The following is a 24,513-nucleotide window of genomic DNA, read 5'->3' as shown; positions in this document are numbered from 1 at the left end:
TGGCCTAGGTAAAATGCTCATAAATAATAGCATTTCTTCTCTCCAACCCCTTTTTCATTGTGCTGACTTTTCTTTTAGAAAGACTATAATACCATGAGGGTATATCTAATTTGGTTTTCATGTGTTAAAGGACATAGATGTGGTGTTTGGCTACTCAAGTTTTCCAGTGTTTTTCTTTTATGTTTGAAATTGAGTCTCAACAGCTTCAGTAATACTTTATTTTATGTTTGATCTCACTAGAACGTCTATAAATCAGACCTCCAGTGGCTGAAAGGCATTGGCTGGGTCCCCATTGGGTCTGTGGAGCAAGTCAAGTGCAAGAGAGCTGCAGAGATATTGAGTGACAACATCTACCGCCAGTCCCCAGACAAGTTGAAATTTACCAGTGTGACTGATTCCCTGGAGCAGGTGCTGGCCAAGAACAATGCTATCAACATGAACAAGGTGAGCCCCCAAACTGGAAGAAATAACACAGAATATCTATGATTAAGTTAGTCTTTTTTTGTCTTATTCAGTTGTCATCCTCTATAAAGTGATTTGGCTATCTACTCAGTTACATTAAGATAATGAAAAAATACATGTGGGAATTGCTGCTTTGACACCTCTTGTGAAGTAGCCAAGTTAAGAATAGCTACTTGGCGTTCAAATAATTTAAAGTCTAAGAGAGTTATATATGGTATCATATTAAGATTTCTTTTTTACTGGCTATACTTATTTAAGTATAAAACAAGTCAGATGCTAATCTCCATAATATTGGTTATAAAGAAATGTAGAGATGTCATATCAAGGTACATTTGCAATTAACAAAAAAAAAAAATGCCTAAAGATGGGCCTCCCCAGTGGCGCAGCGGTTGAGCGCTGGGTTGCGAAGCTGCCCGCGGCCTCTGCGGCGCCGGTTCAATCCCCGGCTGCTCCCCGGCCACCAGAGGAGGGTCCCACATGGCGCGCAGACCCCTCCTGCCGCCCGCTGCTCCCCTCAGCAGTGTACTTCGGTCCTTCTGCCTGCTCTGCTCCCCGCTCTGGCTCTGGTGAATTCTCTCACCCTCCTGCGCTTCTGACTGTACCCAGTGCATGTATAAACAAACAAACAAAAAAAAAAACCAACCAAACAAACAAACAAATAAATAAATAAATAAATAAAATGCCTAAAGATTTGTTAATATACCCACAGTAAACATGGATATATCTACATTAGAAGGTAGCTTTGCTAATCATTATGCCACCAATGCTTGTGCTATCTGCTTAGAAAATACTTGTTCTTAATTAATTGGGATGGATGTGATCCTGTAATGAAGTCCATAGGATTTTCTTTTTCATAACAGTCTACACTTATGTTTAGTGATAATAATTATCCTGTAATATCAAAGAGTTTGAAGAGTGCTAATATACAGCACAAATGCAGCATTCACCGTTGTCATGATCCCTTAAATGGAAACTCCAGTATATAACACACTTTGTTTTCATAACTCATGAATGTTTTTATCCCTCACAGCGCCTATACACAGAAGCCTGGGACAAAGACAAGACCCAAGTCCATATCATGCCTGATACACCTGAAATTATGTTGGCAAGGCAAAATAAAATAAATTACAGTGAGGTAAGATCATTTGTTTTATTCCTTGATCTGGCCATTATTGATTGTATGTGTATGTACTTTTTAATATTATATATCTACATAAGATAAACATGTTTACATATTTTCAGTGTGCAAAACCTCAATCTCAACTATTAGTGACTGAAACATAGTGTATCTTTTAAAAAATGATTATTATTATTTATCAGAAAAGTACTTGCTTCAAATTTTATTCTGTGAGTTTGTTTTCTTTAGCTACATCAACTGTAAAATGGACAAAATTTCCTATTTGAAGGACTTCTGTAATGACACCATGATTTAGTATATATAAAATGTCTAGTTGAAGCCTGGTGCAAACCAGTTGCTTAATTAGTTAGCTTTAATATCTTCTCTTTATACTTAAGTCACCATAAAAATTAGATTTATTTAAAACAACTTGAGGTTTATTTAAAAGAAATGAAAAGAGAGCCTTAAGTTCCTCCATTTCAAAATTGTGTGAGGATGATAAAATACATTCTTGCATGACATGGATGGTGCTGGAAGGGATCATGCTCAGCGAAATAAGCCAAAAAGAAAAAGAAAAATACCGGATGGTCTCACTCATAGCAGGAATCTAGAAAACTTAAATAAGGGACCAGGAAAATGAATAACTATAAGAAAGTGAAAATCAAAATCAACAAAAAACTATGAACCAGAGACACTTTTAGGGGGGCGGGGCGGGAGGGGAGGGATTGGGGTCAGAATGGGGGGGCTGCAATTGTATGGGGAATATAACAATAAAATTTATTATAAAAAAAAAAAATACATTCTTGCATGAGCTCTCTCCATCTTTACCAAACTTGTCATCACATAACTTTGCAGTCTAGAAATACTGCTACCGAATTAGCTTCTTGACTAATTGTTCATGCTGAAGTCAAGAATTACCTGGTTTATTCAATAACACTGATTGTTTTTTACCTATATGTGTATTTTCAGTAAAAAATTTGGAGGACAGATTTTTCTTTAGTTTGAGAACACTGGGAATTTTAAGTAGCCATTTTCAAGACTTGATAATGTTTATTATTTAACCCACATTAATTACTTTTACCTTTATAGTGTAGTCCTAAAAAGGAGCCATGCTTATATCAAATAACCATGACAAAAGAAGTGAAGAGGATAAGATTTTCCTCCCTAGTGTTACAAAGCAGATCCAAGCACAAGCCTGATCAGAAGTTCTTGATTGACCTTGGTTTCAGATATTTTTGAATAAGCATTTTTTCTTGTGGCCACAGAGTTTTTCTATTCGATTAGCTTTCCCAGGTGGTCTGTCTCACCCCAAGGTGATAAAGTTACTTTCTATGGCAAACTCTAATGAAGCTTTAAAGTCTCTCTCTTTTCTTAAAATTAGGTCAGATGAGGTAGATTTTCTTTTCAGACTGCTGAGAGGAAATTGGGCTATTTTTTAATTCTAAAATTTCCAGCTGAACTTACTTTCTTTAAAATTGCATCCTTATGTTCATTATCAAAGAACTGTCTTCTGGATACTACACTTCAGAATGACCCAATTGATTTCTTCTCAGCCCTTTACCATTAGTACCTTCAGTCCATATTTAGCTCAATAAATGTAAATAACCACATCTTATTTTTTTCCTCTTAAATCCTCTCTTACCTGTTTCAGTTCTCTTGCATAAATAGCTCGCCAAATAATCTTTAAAATGTAGCTGTGATGATAACTACAAGTGTTCTCTTCTTTGAAGCTCTACATATTTTTCAAATGTTGGAAGAATGAAAGAAATCTTTTTGTTTGATCCCAATATATGAGATGATTCAAACACATTTTCTCACACTTACACAAGAAGACAAATTTGAGCATTTATTCTTCAAAGGAAAAATGTGATAAAGCAAATGATTCCCCAGTTAAACATTTCTAAAATTTTTAAAAAGAACAAATGCCCTCGGGGTTTATCTCAACATTTTAAATGTATTTTTACTTTGGCTTTTCCTTGTAAAATCTCACCTTGAAAAGGATGTAGATTGTCATATATTAATAACCCACATTAAAACCATACAATCATGTCCCTCTAGTACTTTTAAGTTACATAAAAATTAAGTACCTCTGCATCATATTTAAAATCCAGATATATTATTCCAGTTTTCTTAATTCAGTATAATTGGAGAATGGGGCACAATAATGAAGCAATTTGATTTCACTATTTCTGCCACACTTAAGGATTTTCTTTACATGTGAGAATTTGTCTTTACAGTCTCAAGCAGTTTAAAATATGCTGAACAATGTAGAAAAAAGATAAAGCCTTAAAGAGTTGAGGTCGTTAATGTTTTTCCACTAAAAACCAAAAGTGGTTTCTAAATACTGCATCTTCTAGCAGATTTTTTAAAAAAAACCTGACTGAATGTATCAGTACATTTCTGCATCCTTAAGTAGTCTTCCTTTGACAAAATGACTTTTTAGAATAAAAGTAGGTTCTATATCTAAAGTCTACTTCTTCTTTCCTTAGAGCCTTTATCGCCAAGCCATGGAAGAAGCCAAGAAAGAGGGCTATGACTTAAGAAGTGATGCCATACCGATTGTGGCTGCCAAGGCCTCCCGGGATATTGCCAGTGATGTAAGAGCTGATCCAGTCTTTACATTTGTTATCAACAGGCTAGCCACCTGCATAGGAAACCACATTATTAGAATACACTTGGAAGTCTCCTTAGCCCTTCATTGCACAACAAATGCATTTGAGATAATAGAATAGTGGGTAAACTGTCCAAAAATACAAGTAACGTTGAAATAACACGTGGACTGGAGTCTGGTTCTTTTGGCCCTCGTCTTTTGGCCTTTGCTTAATAAAACTGAGTGCCTTTATTAAAGTTAGACAGACATATTTGAGGTACTCATCAAGTCTCATGAGTTGTCCTCAAGATACGCTCAAGGCAAAGATGTGAGGAAAAACCAGCTTATCTAAGTTCTTGACCTGAAGGAGTCAAGTTCCCCATGACTTAAAGAAGGACATAGAACAGGGGAAAAACTAAACGACTCCTGATGTGGGGTCCATAAATATCTTTATTCCTTTACCCTAAAAATCATGACATCAGACTCCTGGACAACTTCAATATTAATCTAAGTATAGCAAAATCATCCATTTTTATAGATTTTTTTTCTTTTTTAGTTAATGATAAAAACATAAAATTTACTATTTTACCCATTTTCAAATATAAGTTCAGCAATGTTAAGAATACTCATGCTATTGTACCACAGACTTCTAGAACTTTTTCATCTTCTATATCCATTACACAAGAAAGTATTCCTATTTAAAATGATCCCATATTATTTGCAAAGAGGAAATTATTTATCAAAATGCCCAAGGAAAATAAAATGTAATGGACCATGTAAACATATCACTCAGATATGTGCTTAGGTAGGTTCACCCACATGACTAACTCCTGAGACACAGTTTATCACTGACTGAGTTCACTCTTTCAGTGTTCAATTTTCAGTCATTATTTGTGAATGTACAATTTTTTGGCATTATATAAAGGAATCATTGTGGAGCTATTGGAAGTGTGCACTTGAGCATACTGTCTTCTCCTTTGGAGGAAGCATGCCTGATTCTAGCATCACAGCAGCACATTTGGTATAACTTCCTGTGATTCAGGTTTTCATAGAAAACATCACCTCAAAAAGAACAACAGGCAATATCCCTTGGTGCTTCCTCCTTATTCACTGGTTTCTCTCTTCCAGTACAAATACAAAGAAGCTTATCGTAAGCAGTTGGGTCACCATATTGGTGCTCGAGCGATACATGATGATCCCAAGATGATGTGGTCCCTCTACATTGCCAAAGTGCAGAGTGACCTTGAGTACAAGAAAGAATTTGAGAAATACAAGACCAGGTACAGCAGCCCAGTGGACATGCTTGGTATTGTTTTGGCTAAGAAATGTCAGACCTTGGTTAGTGATGTGGATTATAAACATCCTTTGCATGAATGGACCTGCCTGCCCGACCAGACTGACATCATCCAGGCTCGGAAAGCTTATGACCTCCAGAGTGATGTGAGTATCCCTTAGGCTAGTTACAAGCAGATCTGAAACATGTCATGGCTTCTGACTAGTGCCATTGAACTGGAAATGCTTACATATTTTAAAAGTATGCAACTGAATATTTGAAAATAGTTTTCTGTTGGGAAAATCTATACTTTGTTTCTTCCCCAAAAGTTATATGTAAAAGAGGAAATAATGAATTATTATCATCAATATACAGGTTTATTCATTCCTAGTGACTTTGACTTCCTTTGAGTTAGATGAATTTAGACATCAAACATTAGATATGATTACAATTTTTGTTAAAGAAGTGGAAAAATGTGTGTATGTTGGTAGAGGATAATTTGGAAAGAGTGAGAACAGACAATTTTTTTAAGATTTATTTTATTTATTTGTACATAAAAGAGCTGGGGGTACAGGCTAGAGGTGTGGGGGTCAAGAGGTTTCACCAGAGACAGAGTGGGGAGCAGAGCAGGAAGATCTGAAATATGCTAAGGAGAGCAGCAGGTGAGACAGGAGAGGTCTGCTGCACCATGTGGGTTAGCTTCCTGGTCAGGGATCGAACTCGTGCTGCAGTAGCTGCTGATAGCTTCATAATGCTGAGACTTAACCCCTTGTACCACCAGGGAGGCACCAAGAACAGAAGTATTTTATGGTAAATTGTTTTAGTGACTTAAGAAACATTCATGGGCCTCCCTGGTGGCGCAGCGGTTGAGCGCTGGGTTGCGAAGCTTGCCCGCAGCCTCTGCAGCACCGATTCCATCCCCTGCGGCCAGGCGAGGGTCCCACATGGCTCACAGATCTCTCCTTCCGCCCGCTGCTCCCCTCAGCAGTGTACTTCATCACTCTGCCTGTTTTACTCTCCGCTCTGGCTCTCGTGAATTCTCTCACCCTCCCCCGCGCCTCTGGCTGTATCCAGTGCTTGTATAAATAAATAAATAAATCTTTTTTTAAAAATTCATATTTTATATTTTCTGATAGGAAAATACTAAGACTTTCTTGTCTTTTCCAATACTAGTCATCTACTACCTATCAACATTCAGAATGTCCTATTGAGAGCAAACAATTTGAAAAACCAGGGAAATACCTAATATATTATCCTTATAACACTACATTAAGCATTTGGTATTTTTTGATTTTAAAGATGGAAATAAAGGCAAGCATTTCTGTGACTGTATCACTCACATGGCATTGGTCTGAGTATGTGGTCTTACTGAGAACTATTAGAACACATATTCCAATGTGTTCTGCTCTGCTTTCATTCAAAAGTCTTATAATTTCCTCAAGGAATTTATAACCAAGGGCAGGATTGTGTCTTTCACTTGAAAAAAAAAATCTTTTCATCCTCTGAACCAAAAAATTCTCAGGAAAAAAAATATGCTCAGGATTCATAGTGCTTATGAATGAGTAGTCAATGATGTTAGGAGCTTTATCTGTTGATCAATACCTCTGTATTTCTCTAGCATGATCCATTTTGTGACTATGGAAATCTGATATATCAGGTAATAAATGTATTTCTTAACTGTTCATTTGCAGAATCTGTATAAAGCAGACCTTGAATGGATGAAGGGCATTGGCTGGGTTCCAATTGGCTCCGTGGAAGTTGTTAAAGCCAAGAGAGCCACAGAGATCCTGAGTGATAATATCTACCGTCAGCGTCCAGACACATTGAAATTTACTAGCATAACTGATTCTCCAGAGCAGGTGCTGGCAAAGAACAATGCTATAAACATGAATAAGGTGAGTCTTTACTCCTCCTCAACAGATGTCCAAAATTCACCATAGAATAAGGTAAAAATTTTGACATATTATAATTTTGTAGAGTCTTACAAGATTTGTGATTCCTTTAAAAGTGATATTTCCATTATATGTCATAGTTACTTATTAATACTTGAAATTATTAAATTTATGTTAAAGAGATTACAATTATAATTATTTCATTATTCTTTCCTAGACAGAATTTAACTCCTGCAACCCACTTATACTTTTCACAACTGTGGACTTTAACACGGATTATAATAACTCTAAGTCAATGATATAGTGAACTAAATACTCTTCAATAAAGTAATTTATTAGATAGGAATTTATGCAGCTCTAATAATTTTATTTCAGCATTTTATAGAAGAAAAGTAACAGGCACATAATCAAAAGAAAATGTTTTCAAACACCAAAATAATTTTTCTCATTCTTTTTCGTTATAGCGCTTATATACTGAAGCTTGGGACAATGATAAGAAAACAATCCATGTCATGCCTGATACACCAGAAATCATGTTAGCCAAGTCCAACCGAATAAACTATAGTGATGTGAGTAAAGTATTGATTTTCTGAATAACACAGAGGCAAAAATGAATGACTATAAGTTGTTATTAGTGAAATATTTTTCACTGATTTACTATACATAGTCAAACTAACATTGGTAAGAGGTAATTCATCTTCCTTGATTCATTTTTGGGATATGCAGTGGGTCAACAAAATAGGCCAGCCTTTATCAACAGGTTATTGGGGAATGGAATACTTTGAAGAGAGATCCCAATAGAAATGAAACTCTTAAAGAATTTCCCTACAAGTCAATGTGGATAGCAAGTCTTTGTTTTATACATGAGTTATTTAGGCAGGCACTGAATTGCAACCCAAGAAGTTATCATACCTTGTATTATATTGCTGCTTCCCTGTGCTCTGGTTTAGTTGTTTGCAAGCATTTCTAGGTACTGGTCCTGTTAGCACCAACATTTTTATCAGAGCAGTGATTCTGAAACCTTAGCCTACAGGTTGATCATAGTCCTTGATAATAGTTCACAGCAAGGTGAAAAAAAAAATGACAACATAATCAGTTTTTCATAAATATGAATATATACAATTTAAAAATGTTACCCTTATTCTTTATGCTTCTTTAATTTTATAATGGCCTTCTTTTGTGTTATTATAATTAAAAACGGTTTTTCACATATGGTTGTTTGGAAAAACAAAATTTTGGCAACTTAATTGACATCCTCCATATTTTTTTTTAATTTACCAATCAATAAAATCCCAAAGTTTAGAACATGGGCTCTAAAACCTTTGAGCACTTATGAAGCAATGTTTTCCACAAACCCGCCCTAACACTTGACTTGCTACATTTATTTCTGTATTTTAAATGAGGACAGAAAATAATTTAATAATAAACAGCCTTATTTTTTATGGCAAGAATAATGATTGATGACTCTCTTTTCTGCAGAAACTCTATAAACTTGCTTTGGAAGAATCCAAGAAGGAGGGATATGACTTGCGTTTGGATGCCATTCCAATTCAAGCAGCCAAGGCCTCAAGAGATATTGCTAGCGATGTAAGCTGATGTTTTCAGAAGAGGCATTTCTTACTCAAAGATGTTTACAAATGGCAGCTCTTATAGTTTTCTTGCCAGGATTTTAGTTGGCCTAACTAGTCTCTCTTTTAATAATTCCCCCATGTAAAAAGTTTTGTTTTGTTTCATTCTTTGTAACTATTATTGAGGCTCTCCCATCAAAATAACCCTAACAGGACACAAGAACAATTGAGAAGTAAACAAGTCTTTTTCTTAGTACCCACATACCTCTCATTTCTAGTTCTATTCTCATGAGAAACACCACCTGAGGGTGTCCAGTGTTTTCATTCTGTAATGGGACTTCTTGGGACCTAAATCCAGACTTTCCTCTTGAAAGGGTCCCATGACTTAGATTTTATGCTTTCATTATCAAAATTTTCTCTGGATGTTAAATTGGACAAGTTTACACTACAATCATCTGAATGTAAAATAGGCCATATTATTATCATCATCATCATCATCATCATTATTATTACTGAATTTTAAAAGTAGATAGAGTTTTAAACCAAACTCTCAGTAAAAGGAGATATTTTCTGGTCAAACTCTATCTAAATATAGTCCATATCTTCAATCAAGGAACTCATTATAAATGCTAATAATGGGATATATTCTAAAACATTCTTAATATTAAAACATTTTTAGAAAATAATTGCAATAACTTTAGTATATGCTCTTTTAGATTGTGTAGGATGTTCTACTTTTACTTTTTAAGTAATCATTTTATAAACTAGGTTACATAATTTTGTAGAAGGGGGAAAAAATTAGGAACCAGAAGCTTTCTATTCTCAGTTTGTGATGTGGCCTTGGACAAATCACCTAACCCCTCTAGTCTTTAGGTTTCTATATTATACAATAGGGTTGGTAATATTCACCTGTATCCCTCACAATAGTGGTGCAGAAAATCAGAAGAAATACGGTGTGTGTGAAATGATGAAATATGATATTAATAAGCTGTCCTTATCACTATACTCATACCCTTTCTATTTTCTCAGTACAAGTATAAGGAAGGCTACCGCAAGCAGCTCGGTCATCACATCGGGGCCCGGGATATTAAAGATGACCCCAAGATGATGTGGTCCATACATGCAGCCAAAATCCAGAGTGATAGGGAGTATAAGAAGGACTTTGAGAAGTGGAAGACCAAGTTCTCCAGCCCGGTGGACATGTTGGGGCTGGTGCTCGCCAAGAAGTGCCAGATCCTTGTAAGCGATATAGACTACAAGCATCCTCTACATGAGTGGCTCTGTCTACCTGACCAGAATGATGTCATCCAGGCTCGAAAGGCCTATGACCTTCAGAGTGATGTGAGTAGGTCTAATTTTCTTCAGCATATGTTTGAAGGTTTTGAAAAGGTGTTCCTACTTCTTTATGTCATGGAATCTTTCGGTAATCTGGTGAAACCTATTGATTGAGGATAATGTCATGAAAGGCATAAAATAAAGTTTCAAAAATGAATTTCAGAAGGAACCAATCACATCAAAATATGGTTAACAAAATAGTAAACTAACTCTGTAGTATAGTAACATATATCCTTTTTAACACATTAAATAAAAAGCATAACTTTTAATTCAGAAAAGTGATGAGCATAAATATGCTCGCAACAACTTGCAACAACTCTAATAGGGTATGAAATTATTTGTGATTTCTGTTCCTCAAAAAGTCCCATGTAATGTCAATACTAATACAGCCTGCTGTTCATACTTAAAATGAATGAAATGCTATAATTCAGCTAAAGGAGAATGAAAATAAAGTCATTATCTCTTTATATCTACTTCATCAAAGCCAGGTTAAGAATTCCTGGCTTGGGGGCCTTCCCGGTGGCACAGTGGTTGAGCGCTGGGTTGCGAAGCTGCCCGCAGCCTCTGCAGGGCCGGTTCGATCCCCAGCTGCTCCCCGGCCTCCAGAGGAGGGTCCCACATGGCGCGCAGACCTCTCCTGCCGCCCGCTGCTCCCCTCAGCAGTGTACTTCGGTCCTTCTGCCTGCTCTGCTCCCCACTCTGGCTCTGGTGAATCTCACCCTCCCGCGCTTCTGACTGTACCCAGTGCATGTATAAACAAAAACAAACAAACAAACAAATAAATAAATAAACATGCCTCTATTAAAAAAAAAAAAAAAAAAAAAGAAGAGAAATTTAAAAAAAAAAAAAAGAATTCCTGGCTTAAGACAACCTAATTGTCCAAATGAATTGATCACATTATCTTTTTTCTGATTATTTAACTTACTGGAAGTATCTAGTAAAACTTGTGACTGTAAGTTTGAGTTAATTTTTACATATTGAAAATTTTTTTCTAAGAAACTGAAAACAAAATTTCCCTAGGATTATGTTGGGAAATTTTGTTGTCATTTAGTGGATTGTCTTTGGAACTCAGATGCTACCTCATTGACATAGTAGCTCCTTCATTTTGTTGTTGTTTTTTTTTAATCAGGCATTGGTAGCTAGTCACTTTTGAAAGAATGATGACAGTGATGGCATGGTTAAAAAAAAAAGTTTCCCCAAAAGCCATAAAAAGAAAAAGAATTGTTACCTTAAAAAGTTACTCTTTAAAAACAAACCTACTTGTATAAATAAAATTGCACTTTACTAGAGAGATTCCATGAGTATTTAAAACATTGGTTACCCATTGCTTCGCTCCAGGGATAAAGGGTTTGCCACTCTAAACCTTAGTAAGACAATCCTGTGAGTCTTCCCAGAAATTTACACAGATAAGATTCAGAATTCTACATCGTCATGCTAAATCCAAATCAGACAACCAAGCGGTATAGGTAATTTCTATAAATATTTGACATTCTTTCCTTTTCAGGCTATTTACAAAGCTGATCTTGAGTGGCTAAGAGGCATTGGATGGGTGCCCATTGGGTCTGTAGAAGTCGAGAGGGTAAAGAGAGCTGGGGAAATCCTGAGTGAGAGGAGGTACCGTCAGCCTGCAGACGAGCTCAAATTCACATGTGTTACAGACACCCCAGAAATTGTCCTGGCAAAGAATAATGCCCTGACGATGAGCAAGGTGAGTGTCTGGCTATCACTAGTTGCCTGAATCACACCTTCCACAGATATGGAAATAAACAGGTCTGATTCTCATGCAGGCCTTCAGCACAGCAACTGCTTGAATTCTAGTTGTACCTGCATTGTGTCCCCTAATTCTCTGTGTGCATGTGAAGCATAGCCTGGGATAACTTCACTGGAGTAATGTACACTTCTGAGTAGTACCCTGGAGACATGCACAAGTGCATTACTTTTCTATTCATGTTCTCCTAGGCTGAGCAGACTTTAGCCTTTAGCATCCTTTGTTCATTTTATAAGGAATATACAGCCATTTACAATTTCATTGGAAGTCTGGGAACTACAGTGCTTCACAGCAATCCCAGCACACAGCTCAAATTAATTGCTTCACTTGCTTTTCTGCCTTAGTTTGTAGAAATCTGTTTTAGAAAATGAGCTGCAATTGCTACTTCCAACTTTATTACAAAAGATAGATGATCACCTCTGTCTTCCAGAATTCAAATTTGTTTATTAATACTGGGTTAATTCTTTATCCAGTGGGTAGGGCTTTATTATGCATATTTTAGATTGAGTTGAATTTATCTGAATTTTCTGACACCTGTATGGATATCATCCGAACATTTATGTACTAAGATTGAATGCCCAGTGAAGAATATCAAATTGGCTCTCAGAGAGCAATCTGTAGCATTGGGGTATCACAACTCCAGGAATGCTATTTAATACCACACCCATCAACAGTAACTACAGTGATAATAATAGTAGGAAACACTATAAAATATGTTGAATGCCAACTATGACTCAGGCATTTTATATGTTATGATTAATCTAAGAAAAAAAAAACCAAAAATTAACAAAAAAGATATGCTTACCCCTTCAACAAAATGAGGAAAGTGAGGTGTTATGTATCTTTGTTAAGGTCACACAGCTTAGACATAATGAAATTAGAGTAGGGGTTGGCTGTAATCGAGGGGTTCTGTATGAGAAAAATAATTGAGACCATTATCATACTGCTTCATATTAATTATGAAACTACTGTATAGTTGTTTAAATATTACCATGTTTCATTCTCCCACTACCTCTAGTTGCCTTAATACAGCTGTTTTATAAGTTAAATTTGATAATGTATTGACTTTAACAAAAGTTTTTACCATCCCTGTCTTCCCCCCACCTCCCATAGCATTTATATACAGAAGCTTGGGATGCTGACAAAACCTCTATCCATGTGATGCCAGACACCCCAGAAATCTTGCTGGCCAAGAGCAACTCTATCAATATCAGCCAAGTAAGAGATTTCTTGATTGTCATTTAAGCCTTTTTAGGAGTAATTAAAATTATTTTTCCGCTTGACCTACTTCTTTTCTGAACATATCTCTTAATTTTCTAAACACCTTTATTTTACTGTTGTCTTTTATCCTCTGCACAGAAACTTTACACTAAGGGATGGGATGAATCAAAGATGAAGGATTATGATCTCAGTGCTGAGGCTATTCCCATCAAAAGTGCCAAGGCATCCAGGGACATCGCCAGTGATGTAAGTGCTTCCCATCTAACCCTCTGTGCCTCACACTGCTGACCAGCCCATATTGCTGCTGGGTGGTAGGCCACACTTTGTAATCCTTGCCACACATATTCTCCTAGTCTTGCTTCCTACCTTCAATTAACTTTCTCTTTGTTGTCTCACAGAAGAAAAATCATTTTGGAATTGCAACTAATTAAAATTACCATAGGAAGTATTCCATCAATGAAGGTGCATGATTACACCACAGCTACTTTTTTTAATTTTGTAATGGTTGATTTAAAATTGTTCAGTGAGGGCCTCCCCGGTGGCGCAGCGGTTGAGCGCTGGGTTGCGAAGCTGCCCGCCAGCCTCTGCAGCACTGGTTCGATCCCCGGCTGCTCCCGGCCACCGTGTGAGGGTCCCACATGGCGCGCAGACCTCTCCTGCCGCCCGCTCCCCTCAGCAGTGTACCTCGGTACTTCTGCCTGCTCTGCTCCCCGCTCTGGCTCTGGTGAATTCTCTCACCCTCCTGCGCTTCTGACTGTACCCAGTGCTTATATAAATAAATAAAAATAAATCTTTAAAAAAAAAAAATAAAATAAAATTGTTCAGTGAGAAAAAAATAATAAAATTGTTCAGTGAGGCCAAAGTGTTTGCAATATGAAATTCTTGTATGTTTGCTTGAGTTTTCATGTTGTTTGTAATTGTCAGCATACATTAGCTTTTAAAACTGGGCTTCTAAACCTGTATTTCTGACATTTTAGTACAAATACAAGGAAGCATATGAGAAACAGAAGGGCCACCACATTGGAGCCCAGAGCATTGAAGATGACCCCAAGATTATGTGTGCCATACATGCAGGGAAGATTCAAAGTGAAAGAGAGTACAAGAAAGACTTCCAGAAGTGGAAGACCAAGTTCACCAGCCCAGTGGACATGTTAGGCATCTTGCTGGCCAAGAAATGTCAGACTCTAGTCAGTGATGTTGATTACCGAAATATCCTGCATTATTGGACATGCTTACCTGATCAAAACGACATTATTCAAGCAAGGAAGGCTTATGATCTTCAAAGTGATGTATGTAACATAAAATCTGGGAAAGGTGGAATGGGAGAAAATATATTTAATTGTCCAGTCAGTGTCTCTGTGGACAGATGCATGGGTTGCACACTGTGCAATTCCAGAGATTACCATTTTCATTATTGAATACAAATGTATATTTAAGAGTTACATAGTGGGAACACTATTTACATCATGTCCTTTATTCCCTGGTCTAGATTTCTTCATGCCATTTGTGATGACAATGAAAATATATTTCAAGCAAACATAAATTGTTTGAATATTTTAAAACTAATTGCCATGATTGCACTATGTCCAAAATACTGATTACGCTCTCCTTGGGTCAATTATCACTGGATGAAAATGAAATGAGTTCAACAAAATCACCTTTAAAAGTTTCTTCAGTTATATAATTTTTGGAAATATAAAATTATCATGAAATTTAGCATTTTTACCATTTTATTCCTATTCATGGATAATATAAATGATTATATCTTTGCAGATTACTCATTCATCAATATTAAAATCCCTGAGTGATGTTAAAATCTTTAAGCTCCTACTTTTTTAGAACCACCATTTTCTGAACTATATTTTTCAATTAAGGGGTGGCATGTCTAATATTTGGGAAACTTTTCTGTCTAACATCTTTACAGAGTGTGTACAAAGCAGACCTGGAGTGGCTGCGTGGCATTGGCTGGATGCCAGAAGGCTCAGTAGAAATGAACAGGGTGAAGAATGCTCAGGATCTACTGAATGAAAGACTCTATAGAACAAGACCAGAGGCCATGAAATTCACGAGCATTGTTGACACTCCAGAAGTTGTGCTAGCAAAAGCCAATTCTCTGCAAATAAGTGAGGTAAGAACCATTATATGAGCAGGTTTTCCCTTGTTTCCCAAGTTTTTAGATAATACCACTCAGGTTGAGCAAGAGGATGTTCCTCTTTAAAGACTGATTGTAATAGAAGCAACTCTAAGATCACTTGACTAGTTTGCTGAAGGAATATGCAAAGTAGAACTCTGATACTGTCAACATTTCCTCTACCATAAACACACACATTTTGAATAACTAAATTTAAAAACGTCACTCCACTTCAATTCAGGTTAAGTTCTGCTAAACACTAAAACCTGTGGCATAATGTTTCATAATAAATGGCATAATTTTGAATTAGTTTTGGTTCTCCAGAAACCAGCCACTAGGTTGTGTATGAGAAAGAGCTATATTTTTATGGAATTGGCTCACATGATTGTGGAAACAGGCAAGTTCAAATTCTGCAGGGTCGGGCAATGGGTTGGGGACGCAAAAATAGTTGTAGTTCAAGCCCAAAGGCAATCTGCTGGCAGAATTATTTCTTTTTTAGTGGACGTCTTTGTTCTTCTAAGACCTTTGATCAGTTGGATAATTTCCACCACATTAAGAAAAGTTCTCTGATTTACCCAAAGCTTACCTATATAAATGTTAATCTTATCTAAAAATTACCTTCAAGAAACGTCTAAAGTAATGTCAACCAAACATCTGTACACTGGATCTAGGCCAAATGATGCCGAAATTAACCACTGCAAATGTTTATGAAAATATTTTTCAAGTTAGATAGTTGCTAAGGCTTCGTGTTTCAGAAATACATTCTCTATCACTGTATTAAAAGAATACTTCTCTTCTCTCCTCAGAAACTATATCAAGAATCCTGGAATAAAGATAAAACCAACATCAGCATTCCTTCTGACACACCAGTCATGCTGCAAGCCCAAATCAATGCCTTGCAAATCAGCAATGTAAGAAGCATAGATATGAACTATAAATGCCCTTATGGGCCACTCTGTCAGCCTATGGAGTGTGTTGTAATGGTTCAACTACCTAGATGGGAAATGTTTACAACTTTTGGTGATAGACGTTTTCTTTTTTAGCTACCATTCTCAATGCAATATGAGTGGAAATTCTACCATTTAAAACATTAACTTAGATGCTTTGCTGGGTCCATGAACTGCAGAATTAGGAGATCTGAATACTGTTGTCTTCCTTTCAGCCTTGAAAACATTGTCCTATATCCAATGTCTACAGCTCAGTTTTATTGTCAATTAAAGGAGAATAATGAAATCCCTAATCAAGTGCCACTTACACAAGGAAGAATGAGAAGTAGCAATCTCTGGGTTTTTTTTTTTTTACAGGTTTTTATTGATCCATTGGATCATTCAAGTCAATTAGAAAAAACAAAAGATAATTTTTAATTATACCTAAAGAGCAGGATATGTATGGTATCCATATCACATTCCTTTATCAGAAACATCTGAAAAGTTAAAGGGTAATGTTAAGAAAAAAATCTTACCAGGTCTTATATGGTACCTTGATGAAAGTTCACTAGCTTCAATAGTAGAATTCTATTTCCCACGTAACTCGTACTGGAAGATTTTCAGATGTCTACTATATTGTGATTATTGCAAATATTCAAACATTAATATAGTTAGATGTGTAGCTTAAAATTTTTTATTAGAAGTAACCTGTATGCCACAAATAGCCATAAGACAAAAAAAAAATTCAAAAATGACTTTAAAAAATGTGTGTTACATTACATTATGTGTTTTGATTAATATTATGACTACTTTGAATATATTCACATATTTTCAGTTCTTGTAAGCAAACCTGTTTGTTCCCTCAACAGAATGTCTACCAGAAGGACTGGAATGAGGCCAAGCAGAAAGGCTATGACTTAAGAGCAGATGCCATTGAAATCACACATGCAAAAGCCTCCAGAGAAATTGCCAGTGAGGTACAACTCCTTTGATTCCTTGTGGGTTTTCCCCTCTATATAAAAAATAGGGAGGATATTTTCAAAGGATTTTGGTTTTTAAAAAAAAATTCATGCAAGCAGTTGCCTCTTGACTTTCAATTAACAAAATAAGACAAAAATATTGAGGTTGGCATAGTGAGGTTACATGTGTAAATAATTTCCAAGTTATTTCTAAGTAGAAGTAAAATAACATGAAGTACCTTGGGCCTCCCTGGTGGCTCAGTAGGTTGAGCACAGCACTGTGAAACTGTCTGCAGCCTCTGTAGCAGGGGTACGATTCCCAACCAGCCAGGGAGATTCCCACATGGCGTGGCAGACCTCTCCTGTCTCGACTGCTGCTCCCTCCGCAGTATTTTCGGTCATCTGCCTGTTCTGCTCCCCACTGTGTCTCTGAATTCTCTCAACCTACCATGCCTCTGGCCTGTACCCCGCTTTTTGTATAAATAAAAAATAAATATTTTTTTAAAAATCATAAAGTGTCTTGGGAAAAAATTGGGAACTAATACAATGTCTTTTTATTCCCCAAAATATTTAAGACATGCTCCATCAATCTAAACCATAGATGAAAGTTTCATTTAAGACTTATACTGAAATTACAATTTATATACAAGATGTTATACTGGAGCTTATACGTAATGATCTTAGTACCCTTTTGAAGTTCATTTAATATTAATTCTAAAACTTAGCAACAGCCAAAATAATTATTTTACCAGCTCCAAATCTCTAAGCCACCTTTATTCCTTTTCTCCTAGTGCCAGCTGCTTCTTATCTTATATATTTACCTGTTTCTTCTTTTTCCTTCCTCTTTTTTATCTCTAAATATCAAAGCCAATCCATAGTATTTACCTTGTTCCCAATTCTCTCTCCATTTTGGTCAAGCTTTCCTATTTTATCAAGTATAGGAAAGAAACAAATTGTTTTATTCTAATCCTAAGTCACTTAGGACAGTGTGGACAAGATGGAAACTCCTGTTCACAATATTTCTCTCCTCATTTACTCATGTTCTCTATGAAGCTACCTAAGATAGCCCTATCTTATTTCATTAAATTAAACTGTTATATATTGAATCCACTTATGTTGAGGCTAAGAAAATATTTTGAAAATATTTTTTAAAAAGTCCTAAAATATTATTTGCATATATATTTTTATCTGATTTTTCATGTCTTTAGTACAAATACAAAGAAGGTTACCGCAAACAACTGGGCCACCACGTGGGTTTCCGTAGCCTGCAAGATGACCCGAAATTGGTGTGGTCCATCCATGCTGCCAAGATCCAGAGTGACAGAGAATACAAGAAAGCCTATGAGAAGTCTAAAGGAATTTACAATACACCATTGGACATGATGTCAATCGTTCAAGCCAAGAAATGCCAGGTCCTGGTTAGCGATGTTGATTACCGAAATATTCTGCACCAGTGGATATGTCTGCCAGATCAGAATGATGTGATCCAGGCTAAGAAAGCCTACGAACTCCAGAGTGATGTGCGTATATTATCATTAGACTCTTGGGGAGGTGTCTGTGTGCTTAATCACAATATTTTCCCTCGGTATGAAATTTAAACTGCAATCTTCATAGAAAACTGACATATTCTGTGCAATTCATAGTAGTACAGTCTATCCAAACATTTTCTATCTTATGGAAGATTCCTGCTTATGTGGCAGTGCCTTATTCATCAAGATGGAGAACAGTCTCCTATGTAATAAGGTAGGAAATTTCAGTGTCAGTTATTCTGATCCATTACATTTGTGCAATAGGATATATAAATTTCAGACACACATATATACATAAGGAATTGTTGGACTTCAAAACTTGTCTGACGCATGTAGAAAAACATATACATAGAGAAAGTGGTGTATTTAGGTTTAGATATGTATCTTTTCTCATTATACATTCATCTAAGGAACTTTTTCACCAAAATTCTTGCAAATGTCATTCCCCATATTACAGAAAAGGCAGATTTCAAGTGGTGAGCATGGAAGCGCAACATGTATAAAAAATTATGTGTCATTGCTGTCTGTCATTTCACACGTGCCATTTGTGATTCTCCTTCCAATTCCTGTAGTACACTGTGACTACTCCCAGAGGTTTGAGAGAGCTGTCACACCTAAAAAGCAACATACAGTGCTGATCCTTGAGTTCTACAGACTTAACCAGCCATGTGATTTAAATAGAGGTAGTGGTGTGGTTTGCTGACATTGTGCTCTAGTGGACAAATTTGATTCTTCTATGTTACGTTCCTCTACTTCATTTAGAATGTGTACAAAGCAGACCTGGAATGGATGAAAGGTATCGGATGGTTGCCAGAAGGTTCTGTGGAATTGAAGAGAGTGAAGAATGCCCAAAATCTCATAAATGAAAGGTTGTATCGTATAAGGCCTGAGGCTCTCAAATTCACAAGCATTGTTGATACTCCTGAAGTCATCTTGGCAAAGACCAATGCTCTACAGATCAGTGAGGTAAGCCAGGTTTTTTTGTTATGTTGAGGCAAATCAAGGAAGTCCCACTAAGAATTCTAATTGTGAGCTTTTTAAATGCTAATACCAACATTAGAATCTTGAACATGTGGTATCTAAAGAGGATTTCATATAGTCGGTCAATTAACACTCCACATTTCATTAGCTTAGATAATTCATTGGTCTGTGTAAGTGTGGGGGGACATCTGGGTGTTCCACAGACTCTGCTACAGACTTGGCTACACTTTGATATTTTGTCTGTAATACAGGTCTAGCAGTTAGTACCAGGACCACAAAATCGCCACCTTTTTCTTGACATTCAATCATGAAATGAATAGAAAAGTCCAGGATCAGTCCTACTATAAGACAGCATGATAGTTATTTGAACCAATAAAGATAGAACTTGAGGGCCTCCCCGGTGGCGCAGCGGTTGAGCGCTGGGTTGCGAAGCTGCCCGCGGCCTCTGCGGCGCCGGTTCGATCCCCGGCTGCTCCCCGGCCACCAGAGGAGGGTCCCACATGGCGCGCAGACCTCTCCTGACGCCCGCTGCTCCCCTCAGCAGTGTACTTCGGTCCTTCTGCCTGCTCTGCTCTCCGCTCTGGCTCTGGTGAATTCTCTCACCCTCCCGCGCTTCTGACTGTACCCAGTGCATGTATAAACAAAAACAAAGAAAGAAAGAAAGAAAGAAAACATGCCTCTATATATAAAAAAAAATTAAAAAAAATAATAAAATAAAGATAGAACTTGATTAGCAATGTGGATTATTAGTTACCTGCAATGTGCCAGACAACTAGATGAGAATAAATGGAAAAGGATAATTTCACTATCGTGTTTCTGACTCATGTTTGCATGTCACCATATATACATGTTCTTGAAGTCAATATTGGCATCTTTTAAGTAAAAACACAAATAAAACAAAATGTGATGTACATTTATATATGAAAATATCCAAAGAGAACCTTTAATTGTACCTAGATTTTATTCATGTGGCAACTGAGTTATTTGCTAATTAGCCATCCCTTCATTTTCATTTTTACTAGCCGTTGTATCGCGATGCCTGGGAGAAAGAGAAGGCTAATGTGAATGTGCCTGCTGACACTCCAGTGATGCTGCAATCCAAACTCAATGCCTTGCAGATCAGCAATGTAAGACACTACACATGCTCTTGCTTTATGCAGTGTTCTTTGCTTAACAGAAACTTGTTGCTATGCTCCAAAAAAAAGTTAGCAAAGGCATTTTCCTACCACTCCTCTTATTTCTAGTCTTTCATTTAATGATAAATGACTGCGCGCACGCGCGTGTGTGTGTGTGTGTGTGTGTATGTTTATAAGTGACCGTGTGTGTGTTTGTGTGTTTATGTTTATAATAAAGAGAGAGATGTGTACTTACCTTTTTTGGAAGGAAAATTGCACTAGTTTCACCAAAAACACAACATAAAAATGTACAGATCCCTGTACAGTGATACTTACAGTTCCTTTTTTAGTAACTCATCATTAATTTTTCCTATTAAAAGCCAAATGATACTTTTTCTGATTTTTCACATGATTTATTGTCTTCTAAATTTCCTTCTTTAAACAAAAAGTTATTGAGCAGGAACCTCACTAAATGTCATTAAAAATCTACTATAACAAGTTCAATATGAAACCAGGGCATTTTATAAATCACAAGGGGATTGCTGTTAACTATAGCTGTTAACATCTGTCTTGAACACATCAGTAATGCTGACTCAGTAGCTCCTCCTTCAGACTGACTGTATCACTGCAATCTTCATTTGCAGAAACACTATCAGCAGGCTTGGGAAGATTTCAAGATGACAGGTTATGACCTGAGAGAAGATGCCATTGGGATCCAGCACGCCAAGGCTTCCAGGGATATTGCCAGTGATGTAAGAGTTTCCCCTTGCCCAGCCTTAATATTCACTAACAGGTAGACACACAGGAAACTAATTCTGTACTAACTTTAATGCAATTCCAAATCATGTGAAAAATTGTGTTATTGAATGGAGGTCATTGTCATTAGTATGTTGTTTTAAAATTATGAATTTAAAAGTAACATAATTTAAGGATCCTCTTGCATCACAGCATGGTTCTGCTTTCCTTATGTTTAAGCATAGTTCTTAATTTTCATTTCAATGTCTTCTCAGTATCAATTAATTTACAAGCTCATTCAGAGATTCAGTGGATACAGAAAATTCTATTATTTCTCGAAGTGCTGCATGCTTTTGTGTTTCCTGTGATAATTTTATGCTGTACTCAGACAAGCATTTAAAAATAATGATATATTTGTTTTAATGTGCGTTAGAAAAATGTAATGCACAATGTATGTGCTTCTTTTCCTATTTCAATAGGATTATACATTTTAAAATAAATTTTGCACTTTAAAAACAAATCTATTTAAACAAGGAATCAAGTTGACTTAAAATATGAACTACAGGTAGTACTTATTTGTAGCAAAATATGTGAGGGTGGCAAAAATGACTAAAGTTTTGGAGTCACTGGACTAGCCTATAATGGGGGAATAATACAAGAGCCCAGTTCTCACCTTAGAGGTGCTCACAATGTTTGTATGTATATAGATATAGAAAAAAATTCATATGTCAAGAATATGAATATAAAACATATATAAAACTTAAAGTATGAATTTAAAGAAAAATCAGTATCTAAAAAGATAATACAAGAGAAAGAGTTATTTTGAGCAGGCAGCCTAGAAAAGTGAATTTATAAAAACAGCTCTTCTTCTGTTCACATCCCTCCAGTATCTATACAAGACTGCTTATGAGAAGCAGAAAGGCCATTATATTGGATGTCGTAATGCCAAGGAAGACCCTAAACTTGCTTGGGCAGCAAATGTATTGAAGATGCAGAATGACAGGCTGTACAAAAAGGCCTACAATGATCACAAGGCTAAGGTTTCCATCCCGGTTGATATGGTGTCTATCAATGCTGCCAAAGAAGGCCAGGCGTTAGCGAGCAACGTGGACTACCGCCAATACTTACACCAGTGGTCTTGCTTTCCCGACCAAAATGATGTGATCCAAGCCAGGAAAGCCTATGATCTGCAAAGTGATGTAAGTGCGTGCTTATGTAGGAGCCTCAAAGAAGGGCTTGTTGGGGAGGAGAGTGATGGTGAACTAGTTCCCAGGAAAAAAGTCTTTTGCAACTTTGCCTGGTCACTCCTTCTAGTGCTTGGAAAAACACTTCCCTTTAGTATTTTAACAAGCTTATTAATTGTCCACCTTACTGCTGATTTATTCAGAAAGTTTTCATTTTTATTGTTAGTGGTACTACCAGAATTTTTCTATAGATTAGTTAACATATGCAGTGTTTGCAGTTTATTAAACATCAGAATATCCATGGTCCTTCAATGGAAGAATGACAGGGCTGTCTTCTTTGAAATTCATTTCCAAGGTTAGTAGCAGGCTCAAAACTCACTAGTTTTCATTAACTTGTATTCTTCACAACATTGTTCTTCCTTAACTTACCTAAAATATTTTTAGATTTACTTATATTTTCATTCCATCAACCCTTAAAAATGATAGATTCCACGAGGTTATTTATTTCTTGTATAGAATGGATAACTTCTTCTAGCTACTATCTGAACTTAGACACTTAAGCTTCAAGAGATGCTTTCTTACAATGAATGAGTTTGGTATAGATATGACATCACTTGAAATGAATTGCCAACTGATGGATGTAAGCCAGATTCTAGAGAAACGCAGTCTCTTCATTAACCTGAACCACATTAGTATATTGAGATGTGCATATTAATCAAATTCTTAAAAAATGGGGAATGAAATTTCAAAATATGTTTGTAATCCTCTTCGAGAACCCTTTCTTCTGACTTGTGGGTATCTGTCCACCAGACTTTAAACATTAGAACATACTATGTCAGTCTTCATTAAAGTAGAAATTTTCATACATTTTCCACTACCCTTACTACTTTTTTAGCCTGATATTTTATCCTATTAACTAGTTTTTAATATACCATTTCTGAAGAACATAATGAGTTTTAAAATAAAATTAATAACTGTCATTTAACATAGAACAATTTGCCTGCATGAGCTCTTGCCTATATCTGGGAAACAGTTTTAGATAACCAATTCAAAGAATGGCACTATTTTGAGAAAAGAAGATGCAATTGAAATAAAAATTGTGGAGCTAGGGATTGATTTCTTAATTGCCCCTTTAAAAATATTAAACATACCCTGTGGTAAGCACTAAATGTGAATTAAAAAAAAAAAAAAAGAAACAAGACAAAGTCCCTGACTTTAGGGCACTCATGATGATAGCAAAGAGATAGATATTAACAAATATCAGTTAAAAAAAGAGATTGCTCATAGTAGATCCTTTTTTTTTTTTAAGATTTATTTATCTATACAAGCACTGGGTACAGTCAGAAGGGCGGGAGTGTCAGAGAATTCACTAGAGCCAGAGTGGGGAACAGAACAGGCAGACTGATGAAATACACTGCTGAGGGGAGCAGCAGGTGTGGCAGGAGAGGTCTGTAGAGCCATGTGGGACCCTCGCCGGTGGCTGGGGATCGAACCGGCACTGCAGAGGCTGCAGACAGCTTCACAGCCCAGCACTTAACCACTGTGCCACCAGGGGAGGCCCACTCATTGTAGATCTTTAATAAAAAGAGGGAGCCTCCCTGGTGGCACAAGGTGTTAAGACTCAGCGCTGTGAAGCTATTTGCAGCCACTGCAGCACAAGTTGGATCCCCGACCAAGGATCTACTCACATGGCTCAGCAGACCTCTCTTGTCTTGCCCTCTGCTCTC

General features: G+C 36.6%; 1 protein-coding gene across 1 annotated transcript in view; it reads left to right on the top strand.

Annotated features, from left to right (window-relative positions):
* Nucleotides 1-24,513, top strand: part of LOC119255124 (nebulin-like) — an 86,871-nt gene that overhangs the window by 38,132 nt on the left and 24,226 nt on the right. Inside the window, exons 34-53 of the mRNA XM_054699453.1 lie at nt 241-444; nt 1,493-1,597; nt 4,069-4,176; nt 5,298-5,609; nt 7,134-7,337; nt 7,799-7,903; nt 8,814-8,921; nt 9,932-10,243; nt 11,742-11,945; nt 13,119-13,223; nt 13,365-13,472; nt 14,204-14,515; nt 15,151-15,354; nt 16,164-16,268; nt 17,153-17,260; nt 18,451-18,762; nt 19,534-19,737; nt 20,775-20,879; nt 21,512-21,619; nt 22,490-22,801. Coding sequence (XP_054555428.1) covers nt 241-444; nt 1,493-1,597; nt 4,069-4,176; nt 5,298-5,609; nt 7,134-7,337; nt 7,799-7,903; nt 8,814-8,921; nt 9,932-10,243; nt 11,742-11,945; nt 13,119-13,223; nt 13,365-13,472; nt 14,204-14,515; nt 15,151-15,354; nt 16,164-16,268; nt 17,153-17,260; nt 18,451-18,762; nt 19,534-19,737; nt 20,775-20,879; nt 21,512-21,619; nt 22,490-22,801 — 3,645 coding nt within the window. The remainder of the gene's footprint in view (nt 1-240; nt 445-1,492; nt 1,598-4,068; nt 4,177-5,297; nt 5,610-7,133; nt 7,338-7,798; nt 7,904-8,813; nt 8,922-9,931; nt 10,244-11,741; nt 11,946-13,118; nt 13,224-13,364; nt 13,473-14,203; nt 14,516-15,150; nt 15,355-16,163; nt 16,269-17,152; nt 17,261-18,450; nt 18,763-19,533; nt 19,738-20,774; nt 20,880-21,511; nt 21,620-22,489; nt 22,802-24,513) is intronic.

The sequence above is a fragment of the Talpa occidentalis genome, unplaced genomic scaffold (assembly GCF_014898055.3).
Source record: "Talpa occidentalis isolate TD23 unplaced genomic scaffold, MPIMG_talOcc4v2.1 talOcc4.3, whole genome shotgun sequence".
NCBI classification, from domain to species: Eukaryota; Metazoa; Chordata; class Mammalia; order Eulipotyphla; family Talpidae; genus Talpa; species Talpa occidentalis.
Note: the sequence above shows the minus strand (reverse complement) of the source record. Positions and strands in the feature narration are given on the sequence as shown.